The sequence below is a fragment of the Urocitellus parryii genome, chromosome 6 (assembly GCF_045843805.1).
Source record: "Urocitellus parryii isolate mUroPar1 chromosome 6, mUroPar1.hap1, whole genome shotgun sequence".
Taxonomy (NCBI): domain Eukaryota; kingdom Metazoa; phylum Chordata; class Mammalia; order Rodentia; family Sciuridae; genus Urocitellus; species Urocitellus parryii.
In genome coordinates, this window is record NC_135536.1 from 88,788,934 (window position 1) to 88,801,385 (window position 12,452).

Sequence of the window (12,452 nt, forward strand, 5' to 3'; positions counted from 1 at the left end):
GCTGAGACTGGCTTTGAACTCTCTCTCCTCTTGCTTCAATCTCTCAAGCCACTGGGATTGTAGGCCTGCGCCACCATGCCCAGCTGCTTATTTTTAATTAAAAAAATAATAATATGGTTGTGAGCTGGGCTCAGTGGTGCATGCCTGTAATCCCAGCGGCTCAGGAGGCTGAGGCAAGAGTAGATCATGGTTCAAAGCCAGCCTCAGCAGCAGTGAGGCGCTGAGCAACTCAGTGAGGACATCTCTCTAAATAAAAAATACAAAATAGGACTGGGGATGTGGCTGAGTGCCCCTGAGTTCAATCCCCAGTACCAAAAAGAGAAAGATATATAGATTGGAAGAATAGAAAACCAACTCATTTGTTAGTGAACCCATAGTTTTTGCCACTTTGCATTTTCTCAAACAACAGATGTAAAAAATTTCTTTTGTCCTCTGGGGTGGCCTGTATAAAAAGGGGTCCTTACAGCATTTTAAATGTACATGCCTTTTGCAATATGTACGTCATGAATGTAAGCTCTTGAGAGCAGAGAACTTGTTTTGTTCAGATATGTAATATGTACTTGATAAATACATGTTAAATAAATATATGCACACAAAGACAATTTTGTTTCAGAAAAGAATACATGGATTTCTTGGAATGACAGAATTTTATATAGTTTTCTTTCCCTTTATACCCTTCTAAGTTGATTTATAATATGGAGAAATCATTTTATAAATAAAAAATCTAGTTTCCAAAACTATTTTAAAATTATAATAAAAATTTATTCTTGGTATAAAAAGTTCAAACAGCACCAAAGACTATAAAGTAAAAAATAAAAATTGATAGGGGCTGGGGCTGTAGCTCAGTGGTAGAGTGCCCACCTAGCATGTGTGAGTCCCTGGGTTCGATTATCAGCACCACATAAAAATAAATAGATATTTAAAAAAAAAAGAAATGTTTAAAAAATAAATAAATAAAATAAATAAATAAAAATTGGGCTGGGGACATGGCTCAGTGACAGAACACTTGCCCAGCATGGGTGAGGCCCTGGGTTCTCTCCCCAAGACTTCAAAACTAAATCTAGGATATGAATCTTAATGCTATACGTCACTATTATGAACCAAAAAAATTTCTTTTAAAGTAAATCTGGGGGGCTGGGGCTGTAGCTCAGTGCCCCTGCCTCTCGTGTGAGGCCCTGGGTTTGATCCTCAGGAACACATAAAAATAAATAAATACACTCTGTACATCTACAACTAAAAAAAAATAAAAAAAAATAATAATAAAGTAAATCTGGGACTGGGATGTAGTTCAGTAGTCGAGTACTTGCCAAACACATGCCAGGCCCCGGCTTCAATCCCCAGCACTGCAAAAAATAAACATAATAAAACAAAAATCCCATCTCTAATCCTTTTTCTCCAACACCTGCTGTACAGTCTCCCTCCTCAAAGTATAATAACAATTATAGCTGACATTTATTATTTCTTTGCTACTAAGCATTTGAAGCACCCTCCCATCCTGCGCCGCCTTTTTACATGTGCTAACTCATATAAACCTTATAAGAACCTTATGAGTTCATTATTATCATCATCATTTTATTAATTGGAAGCTTTCACAGGTTTAGTATTTGGGAAAGCCAACTCAAGAGGGAGTTGAGGAAGGGGAGGGGGGATAGTAGAGGATAGGAAGGGCAGCAGAATACAGCATACACTAGTATGGCAGTATGTAAAAATGTGGATGTGTAACCGACATGATTCTGCAATCTGTATACGGGGTAAAAATGGGAGTTCATAATCCACTTGAATCAAATGTATGAAATATGTTATGTCAAGAGCTTTGTAATGTTTTGAACAACTAATAATAAAATAAATAAATAAAAAATAAAAAAGAGGGAGTTGAGTGCAGGATGGTTATTCTCTTCACTTAGATGATTTAGACACTGATTAGTCTCAATATGGAGTAACTCCACTACATGTATAATGAGAACTCCTTATAGAAATATGAAAATCAAAAGATTTCATCTGGGTGCAGTAGTGCTGGCCTATAATCTCAGCAACATGGGAAGCTGAAAAAAGAATGGAACTTCAAGGTCAGCCTGGGCATCTTAGTGAGATTCTGTCTAAAAAAGGGAAGGGATATGGGTTCAACCCCAAGTACAGCTAAACCAAACGAAAACAAATCAACAGATTTCACTCAAAGAACATAGCTTTTCAAATTCTAGTCAAGGGCTACTGATTATATTATAGCTTTTTTTTTTTTTTTAAAGAAATTCTGTGGGGCTGGGGATGTGGCTCAAGCGGTAGCGCGCTCGTCTGGCATGCGTGCGGCCCGGGTTCGATCCTCAGCACCACATACCAACAAAGATGTTGTGTCCGCCGAGAACTAAAAAATAAATAATAAAAATTCTCTCTCTCTCTCCTCTCTCTTTAAAAAAAAAAAAAAGAAAGAAATTCTGTGTATTAACACATTTAGAGTCCTCATAGAAGGGCACTAGGCTTTCAGGTGGCTAGAATTGGGAGAGATGCTCTGGTCATTTTCATCTTGGCCATGGGCTCATTCAAAGGTATGCTGGGGGATCAGATGTCTAGTGGTATATTTTAGGAAAAGTCTTCAGAGTAAAGAGGTAGCGGGGCTTTATTTAGGTTATTTCCTTCACCTTAATCCTGAACACCTTTTCAAGTAACAACACAAATTGGACACTGAAGTAGTATTTATTTCCAGGGACCTCTCTGTGTATGACATAGGTTCTTCATTATTTTAAGGCATTTACATTTGTATGTGTAACTTTGTGGAAAAAATAAAATTTATACAGAAAAGGGCAAAGGGGAGTAAGGGAGCAAGAATTCATTAGCCTGCCCAAAGAACTAATTCCTAAGTTCACTACCAGAATTAATGAATTAATGGGCTCCAACAGTTCTGAGAGCAGTTTCAAATTATTACTTATGCTCCTTACCTTATATTCTAAGTTTAAAAAAAAAAAAGAAAGAAAAATCAATTCTGGAGCTACTTTTTTCATAGTTGACCTCAAACTGAAAAGATATAAACCGAATTTCTTTCTTCCACACATCATCTTCTCTGTTTTTGAACTTTCTTATTTTGATAAAGGGCCTACTTGCCACCAGCTTCCTAAACCAGAATCTGAACATCATCCCTATCTGGGACTTCTTTCTTCTCCCAAGTAATCCTTAGTATAGCATATTAGGCTCCAAACGACAGGAGCTGCATCCTTCCCCCACCCATCTCCCTAACCACACCTGCTGCTCCGGCTATAAAGAATTTCAGTTCCCGGATCTCAAAGGTTTGTCTTTCTCTCTCTCCGGTTTTGTTTGTTTGCTTGCTTGTCGGGGATGGGTATCGAACCAAATCGCTGGGCCTTTTCCCACGCAGTTCTCTGCTTGGAACACTCTTCCGTCCATTCTTCTTTTGGGTAACTCAGATGCATTCTTCGGGTCCCAATTCAGCTGTGACTTGGATAGTTCACGTAGGTAGGCTCGGTCCCTCAACCGGTGTGCTCGGCAAGTCCCGGACGACTGTGCTGTCCACTGGGGTAACCCTCGAAGTGGTCTTCCACACTCCATCAGTTTCGGAGAACTGAAAGGATGGAGATGCGTGTGCTTTCAGAACGGACCTAGGTCCTTCGGGCTCCAGCCCCTAATAGGTAGGTAGCCGACCGAGCGCGGGCCTGGCAGCCGAGAAACAGCCAAGGTTTCCGGGGCCAGTCCCCGTCAAGACAACAGCAGCGCTCTGCCGGGAAACCTTGAGCATACGGCCCCGCCTCCCACGGTGCGTCGGGGGTGGGGCAGGGCGGGGCGCCGGGCGCCAGCGAACGGCGTGCGCCTGGCGGGGGGCGGGGTCAGGGGCGGAGCGGAGCGCGCATGCGCGGTCGCCTTTGTGTGGGTCGAGCAGCGGCGGCTTCGGCGGCAGTGGCGGTCCCACTGGCAGGCGGGCAAGAGGGGAGTCCGGGCGGCGTCCGGCGTGGGAGCCGGGGGACCAACATGGTAAAGAAGCGGAAAGGCCGTGTCGTGATCGACTCAGACACGGAGGACAGCGGCAGCGACGAGAACCTGGATCAGGTGAGGGCAGGCCGCGGAGGCGCGGGCCGGCAAAGCAGGAGGGCTGAGTCCCAGCTACTGGAGCCCGGAGCCGGCCGGGCCCGGGGAGTCTCCTGGCTTGAGCGCCTGACCCGCCCGGTGTCCTGACTGCTGCTGCAACCCGCTTCTTGTCCTACTCGCAGCATCCAAGGCCCTCCGAGTCTAGCCCAGGCCTGGAGACCGAGCACCGAGGACTTGGCGCCTTGGGCGGGGAGGCGGGGCAGGGACCGGGCAGATGGGCCTCGGGCTCTGGGGTACCGAAGGGGGCCACGATCAGATCTACTGGGGCCGGATCGGGGCGGCGGGCTGCAAGCCAAGCGATCCGGGCCTGGAGAGATAGGAAGTATCGCCCGCCAACCCTGGAAGCTGGGAGGTTTTGGAGGAGGTGCAAGGGTAAGCGTGGGGCGATGGGAGGGGGAGAGAGCTGAGAAGGTGCGGACTCAGGAAGATGAAGTTTTTTAGGAAAGGGGTTGTGGACAGAGAGGAAGAACATTGGTAAATGTTCCGAGGAGTTCTGCTTGCTTGGCGAGGAAGTCTTAGCTGTGGGCACGAGTCTGTTTGGCGACTAGGGTCGTTTGTGGTTGAGATGGGTTCCCGTTGGAATGTCAGACCGAAGAAAACACTCTAGGGAGAGGAAACGGTGGGGCAGCATGGAGGGATTGTGGCCCAGGCATCTTAGATCTTTTGTAAAGCATCCCAGAATTCTTTCTTACTTGAAGATTGTGCAGGAAGCATTGAAAGTAACTTTTGGCCTTAGTGTCTTGGGGTACCTTGAACTGTTTATATACTCTAGAAAATATTGTAGGGAGTAAGCGGACCCTTGTAACAGTGCTCTAATGATAGCAAGAGGTACAAAGATGGTTTCCTCCATCTTTTAATGAGCAAATGATATAAAGAAAGAATATGCAAGAGATAATAACTGTATACTTTGAGAGAATATTGAACTTTGGATCTGAAATTTTGAATTCTAAATTGGACTTATGCTGCTTTCTAGCTATGATTTTAACTGTAAAATCGTGGTGTTACATCAGTCTTGTCTGATTGTAAGATCAAATGTTTGTAAGAATAATGATGCAAGTATTGTCAGCTTATAAGTTTTTTAATAAATGGTTTCTTGGGAGTCCTTTGTACTAGGCCAGAGATCCAGTACTAAAGTATTTGGGCATAAAAATGGGGGACTTGTTAAGAAGGAAGGACTGAAAGGTGTTAAAGAGGAACGTTTGTTAAATGGAGGTGGGGAAGTGGGGACTATTAAGGCATAGAAACCTTGTATTGGGCCAGGAATATAGAGAATAAGTTGAAATTGTTCTCATTGAAAGGCTCCTGAAATCTAAAAAAACATACTCTAGGTTATAAAAGTTTGGTTGGTAAGATAATTTTAGGCAGGCAATTAGGAGGATTAGAATGTATTTTTCACTATTTTCTGATCTGCAAGTGTGTTTCTGGTAATAACATCAGCTACCTTAAGGTGAACAGACAGCTTAATTAAGTGCTTTAGTTACATTATCAAGTTTTTTTTTTCCTTCATTTTATTTATTTATTTATTTATTTATTTTTTGCTGTACTAGGATTGAACCCAGGCATGCTGTACCACAAAGCTGCATCCCCAGACCTTTTAAATTTTATTTTGAGATAGACTCTCCCTAAATTCCTGAGGCTGGCCTTGAACTTGCAAATCCCTTGCTTTAGCCTCCCAAGTGGCTGTGATTACAGATGTGCACAACCACACCCAGCTTTACATTCTCAAGTTTTCAAGTCGTGGTGAAGTTGGAATCATTTTCTCCACTTTACACACGAGGAAAACTGAGCTTAATGAAGTTAAATAATTCTCAAAATTAGTGATAGAATTGGATTTTAATGTAAGTCTGTACAAGTATAAGGCCTTTACTCATTCTATTAGACCAACTTAATCTGTTAGTCTTTTAATTTTTCCATATTACAAAATGAGAATAATGTTTCATGGCCATTTTCCATGTTGCTAGAATTCATGTTGTAAAGTACACTGACTAGAGGAAATTGGCACATCAGTTTGAAATATTATTATTATTTTTTAAATATCTTTTAGTTGCCAATGGATTTTTTTACTTTATTTCTTTATTTATATGTGGTGCTAAGGATCGAACTTAGGGCCTCACACATGCCAGGCAAGCACTCTACCACTGAGCCACAACCTCATCCTTGAAAGATTATTTAGGGGACTTAGTAAAGTACTTTTAAAATATCTGTTCTGAAGATGAATGAACTAAGTTGCAAATTATTCTGTTCTTAGTGGTTTTCCACAGAATTCTGATGAGGTGAGTAGATTGCTTCCATTGGTGGTTGAGATATTTTACCCGATTCACAGAGAGCTTTCTGCAGTAGGAACTGGAGGGGATTGCAGCTTGAAATCTAATTCTAAATATCTATTTATAAAAAGAAATTAATGTGAAATTTGTAAGTAATGCTTAATACATTTTAACAGCAATTCCAACTTACCTTTTATTTATTTTTTAGTTGTAGTTGGACACAACACCTTTATTTCACTTGTTTATTTTTTTATGTGGTGCTGAGGATTGAACCCAGAGTCTGGATCATGTAAGGCAAGCACTCTACTGCTAAGCCACAACCCCTGCCCCCCCAACTTACCTGTAAACACAACTTTTTTTTTTTTGGTACTGAGGATTGAAATCAGGAGCACCTAACCACTGAGCCACATTCCTAGTCTTTTTTTTTATATTTTATTTACAGACAGGGTGATCTCACTGAGTTGCTTAGGGCTTCACTAAATTTCTGAGGCTAACCTTGAACAGGCTTAACCTCCTGTCTCAGCCTCCTGAGCCACTAGGATTACAGGTGTGCACCACTGTGCCTGGCCCTTTTAACTTCTTTTTTTTAATATTTATTTTTTAGTTATAGTTGGACACAATACATTTATTTTATTTATTTATTTTTGTGTGGTGCTGAGGATCAAACCTCTCACATATACTAGATGAGCGCTCTACCGCTGAGCCACAACCCCAGCCCCACTCTAACTTCTTATTGGCATTTCTATTATGAGATGAGAACTAGATCAAAAATCTCTTCTACATCCTAACATGGGTACCAGGGTCTTTTGTCTGTTCCACATTGTGCCAGGTTCTCAGAGGAATCAAAATTCTCAGTCTTCTGGATGTTTTCCCTAGAGGCCTTCATAGAAGTTAACAGCCTGATTTTAGGTTCTTTTTTTAAAAAAATATTTTATTAGTTATTGATGGATCTTTATTTATTTATTTGTTTATAGAACACAGGGATCACAGGTATGTGCCACTGTGCCCATTGCCTGTTTTATTTTTTATTTTGAGATATGGTCTGCTAAATTGTTGAGGACCTTACTAAGTTGATGAGGCTGGCTCAAATGTGTAATTCACCTGCTTCAGGCTCCTCAGTCTCTAGGATTATAGAGAACGTGGTGCTGAGAATCGAACCCAGTGCCTCCTTGCACATGCTAGGCAAATGCTCTACTACTGAGCCAGAACACAATAAGTACATTCTGGGCCTTTCTTTACCAAAATGTCTTGGGCTGCTCCTTCTAGTTTTAAGTCTTTTTTTTTTTTTTTTTTTTGGTACCAAGGGTTGAACTCAGGGGCACTCAACCACTGAGCCACATCTCCAGCTCGATTTTGTATTTTATTTTAGAGACAGGGTCTCACTGAGTTGCTTAGCACCTTGCTTTTGCTGAGGCTGTCTTTGAACTTAAGATCCTCCTTCCTTAGTCTCCTGAGCTGCTGGAATTACAGGTGTATGCCACTGCTCATGGTTTAGTTCTGAGTTTTTTATTGGAGCTTTAACATTATACTTGCTGTCTACTGTGTGGTTCTTGTAGAAAGAACAAAAACCATAACAAATTTCCAATTGTCTAGTATCAGAGTGACACACTTAGTAAAGATGCCCTTTTTCCCTGAGTTTTCCACATGGAAATCTAAGATATTTTTTCAATAGTACTGTATTATCTCCAACTTAGTACTTATTGAAGGTGAAGTGGATGAACCTTCTAGGCTGTTTTTTCCTGGTGGTTGGGGTCAGAAGCCACCGGGTTGATTATTTAAAATGTAGGTTGGGGTGTAAGAGGTGTAGCAGCTACCCCAGACTTAATGGATCAGACCCTCAGAGCACATAGAGCCCTAGAGTTTGCATTTATAATAGATAAAGCCCAGGTAACTATGATTTATGTTAATGGCTGAGACTATTAACTGTCTGTATGCAAGTTAATCTTTTTAATAAGACACTGTAAGTAGTTGGTCTCTCATAATATGTCCAAGTTAAGTGGAGTAGTTTAAAACTTCTTTTAATTTCCAAAGGTTTTTAAAACTCAGATCTTAAGTTGAGAATTTGAAGAATTTTCTTTTAGCATGAGACCTGCTAGTGACTTTGTTATGTTAGCCATATCCTTTCCTCAACATTTTTAAATCGCAAGATACTTGCCATTGGTGCTCTCTGGGGGAGGGGGGAGGCTGACTTTGAGGTAAACCTATAGGATTTTTATCATCATTACACATTTGCATAGAGATATTGCATTACTCTTTATGAAAAATATTTATGCAGTGAATTCTATAGAATGAAAAGCACCCAAGATAATAAAGGAAATAATTCCCTATTCAGATCAGTGTTACTTAGTATTTATAAAAGGTTTTTCTACAACACATCCAGCATAGTAGTGCATTCCTGTAATCCTAGCAGATAGGGAGGCTGCCGCAGGAGGATCACAAGTTCCAGGTCAGCCTCAGCAAGTTAGTGAGGCCCTAAGCATCTTGACAAGACCATGTCTCAAAATAAAAAATAAAAAGTGGTGGGGTTATAGTTCAACTATTAAAGCCCCCTTAGGTTCAATCCCTATTATCTCCCTCCAAATAAGTTGTGAATAAAATAGGGTGGAGACACAGTTCAGTAGTAGAGTGCTTGCCTAGCATTCATGAGACCCTGGGTTTGACCCCCAGTGCCACAATAAATAAATAAAATGAACAAAATAAAAAATTAAAAGTTGATGTTCTTCATTAAAAAGTAAATAAGATACCTCAGCCTAATTGGAGGGTCTGGTTCTTCTTAAACTCAGCCCTGAGGTTAGCTATTTTCACTTCCCATAGCAAGCCATTTAATAAACAAACAAACAAACAAGCAAATGTTACTGTACCTTTCTTTTTTAATTAGTTAATTTAGTTTTTGGTAACGGGAATGAACTCAGGGGCATTCGGCCACTGAGCCACATCCCCAGCCCTATTTTGTATTTTATTTAGAGACAGGGTCTCACTGAGTTGCTTAGGACCTCACAGTTGCTGAGGTTGGCTAAGAACTCTAGATCCTCCTGTCTCAGCGTCCCGAGCCACTGGGATTACAGCTGTACACTACCGCGCCCAGCCCCCGCACCTTTTATACACACACACACACACACACACACACACTAGTTGTCAGTGGAGCTTTATTTTTGTTTATTTTTGCATGCAGAGTGTGTTCACACCAATTCGTGTCTTCACACCAATTCGTGTCTTCATACATGTATTTTGAATAATGATTTCCCTCACATTCCACCATCATTTCTACCCCATGCCCCTTCCCTCCCCCCCCCCCACCTCTCTGCCCTATCTAGAGTTTGTCTGTTCCTCCCAGGCTCCCCCTCCCTACCCCAGTACGAATCAGCCTCCTTATATCAGAGAAAACATTTGGGATATATGTGGTGCTGAGAATTGAACCCAGTACTTCACACATGTTAGGCCTGTGTCTTTCTTAAAAAAAAAAAAAGAAAAGAAAGAAAGAAAAGAAAAGAAAAAGAAAGAAGGTGTATATGGTGGCATATGCCTATAATCCCAACTATTTGGAAGACAGTTTCAAGATCAGCCTCAGCAACTTAGTGAAACCCTATTTCAAAATAAAAAATAAAAGGGCTGAGCTAGGGATGTAGGTCAGTGGTAAAGTGCCCCTGGGTTCAATCCCCAATACAAAAGAAAGAAAGAAAAACTATAGGCACATGGAAAGCTTTATTTCATAGTTTCCTTCCTTATTTAAAATGGTAATTATGTTGTCACATTCTCTTTCTCTGCTTATCAACTTGAAAAAGCAATAATTAAATGTATCTTTGAGAGCATAGGCCCCTAACTATTTTCTAGGATCTCTTTTTAGACATTATGTGTAAAAGGCATGGTTATAAAGTATCCTTTCCCATATAACTTGGGAAATTTAAAACTTGTTTTTTCTCATTAGTATAATTATAACTATTAGTATAATAGTCTAATTTTTCTCTTAGTGAGACTAGGTTTTGAAATCTACAATGAATTGGTGAGAAATCTCATTGTTGTAAAGTTTTTAATTTGTATCATAATGTTGCATCTAGTTGGTATAACTCATTTGCTATTTATCTATCTATTTGTTATTTAAAAGAAATGATTAGGGAAGCCTAGCCTGGGTGGCACAAGCCTGAAATCCCAGTGATTTGAGAGGCTGAGGCAAGAGGATGGTAAGTTCCAGGCCTGCCTCAGCAATTCAGCAAGGCCGTGCCTCAAAAAGAAAAGAAAGAGGGGCTGGGGATATAGCTCAGTTGGTAGTGTGCTTGCCTTGCATGGTACAAGGCCTTGGGTTCAATCCCTAGCACTGCCCCCGCCCGCCCTCCCCCCCCCAAAAAAAAAGAAAGAGAGAAAGAAAGCAAAGAAATGGTCAAATCTATCTCAGACGAAAGTTCTGTTGGTATATTTGTTGTTCCCTCAGGGTGGAGATCATTTGTCTTTGACCAAATGTGTTAGACAGTGCTAGGCACTAGGGCTACTAGGTGAACAAAATGGAAGAAGGAGCTTAAAGTGGTATGAGAGAGAGAGAGAGATGGAGGAAGGGGAAATGTTCAGAGAGTCATTTCCTTAAAACTGCTGTAGGCTGTGAAGGAAGAACAAGGATATTGTCTTTGATTAACAACCCTATAGTAGCCTGATGAAAGTGATATTTAAACTGAAACCTGGAAGAAGAAAAGGAGGTTAGGAGCTTGAAGAGTAAGGAAGGGTGTTGTTGAGTGTTCATGGTTGAGAGACTAACATACAGAAAGAAATGAGGCAGAAAGGACCTAGTACCCTCATGAAACTGAAAGATGCCCAGGGTTAAGTGGAACAGCACTAGTTGAAGAGATAGTAGTACAAATGAAACTGCAGAGGTAGCTTCTGTTTTGACTATTTGAGGGTGGAGAAGTCAAGTTTAGTGGGTTACAGCCAACAGTTTAAATAAAAATGAAATTTAATTGAATAGAAAACATTAAGTATGATATGCATAGTAAAGATAAAGACTTTTCTATGTTTCGTGAAACCTGTGTTTCATTAATATATATGTGTGTATATAATGGATCCTGAGGTGTAATTTCTCCTACTATTGACTGGGTTTAAAAAGAAAGTCTTAAAGCCACTGACAGGACTGTATTGTTAATGTTAAGGTCTTCTGAGAGTAATAAGAAGGCATTGAGGGATTATAAAATGGAAGAGGTATTCAGATTTGCCATTTTTGTTTTTACAGAATCAGGGTCTCACTATTTTGCCCAGACTGACCTTGAAATACTAGGCTCAAGCTATCCTGCTTAAACCTCCTGAGAGCTGAGTCTACATGCACACACCATGCACAGCTTTTCAAATTTAAACCCCCCACCCCATCCCAGTACTGGAGATTGAACTCAGGGACTGGCACATGCTAGGAAAGCACTCTACCATTGAGTTACACCCCCAGCACTACCCCCCTGCCTCTTTTTTTTTTTTTTTTAGTACCATGGGGTACTTAAACACTGAGCCACATCCCTAGCCCTTTATGTGTGTGTGTGTGTGTGTGTGTGTGTGTGTGTGTTTTATATTTTTAGTTGTAGATGGAAATAATAACTTTATTTTTTAATGAATCAAACCCAGTGCCTCAAATGTGCTAAGAAAGCACTCTACCACTGAGCTACAACCCCAGCCCCACCCACTTCAGCCCTTGCCCTTTTTTTTGGGGGGGGGGGTTACCAGGGATTAAACCCAGGGGCACTTAACCACTGAGCCACTTCCCCAGCCCTTTTAAAAATTTATTTATTTATTTATATTTAGTTGTCAATGGACATTTTATTTCATTTACTTGCAGTGCTGAGAATCGAATCCAGTTCCTCACACATTGCTAGGCAAGCACTCCAACATAGAGCTATGATCCCAGACCCTTTTATTTTATTTTGAGGCAGGGTCTTGCTAAATTGTTTAAGCCTCACCAAGTTGCTGAGGCTGGCTTTGAACTTGCAATCCACCTGCTTCAGCCTCCCAAGCCACTGGGATTACAGGCATGTGCCATTGCACCTGCCTTCCATTCTCTTTTTAAATGTAATTTAATTTTTTAATTTTGAGACAGAATCTTGCTAAGTTGCCCAGTCTGGCTTTAAAGTTGCC

At 40.9% G+C, this 12,452-nt stretch overlaps 1 protein-coding gene across 1 annotated transcript in view; it reads left to right on the forward strand.

Moving 5' to 3' along the window:
• Window positions 1-3,852: 3,852 nt before the first annotated feature.
• Window positions 3,853-12,452, forward strand: part of Rtf1 (RTF1 homolog, Paf1/RNA polymerase II complex component) — a 62,131-nt gene continuing 53,531 nt past the window's right edge. The window contains exon 1 of the mRNA XM_026391550.2: window positions 3,853-4,050. Within this exon, the coding sequence (XP_026247335.1) occupies window positions 3,853-4,050 (198 nt within the window). The remainder of the gene's footprint in view (window positions 4,051-12,452) is intronic.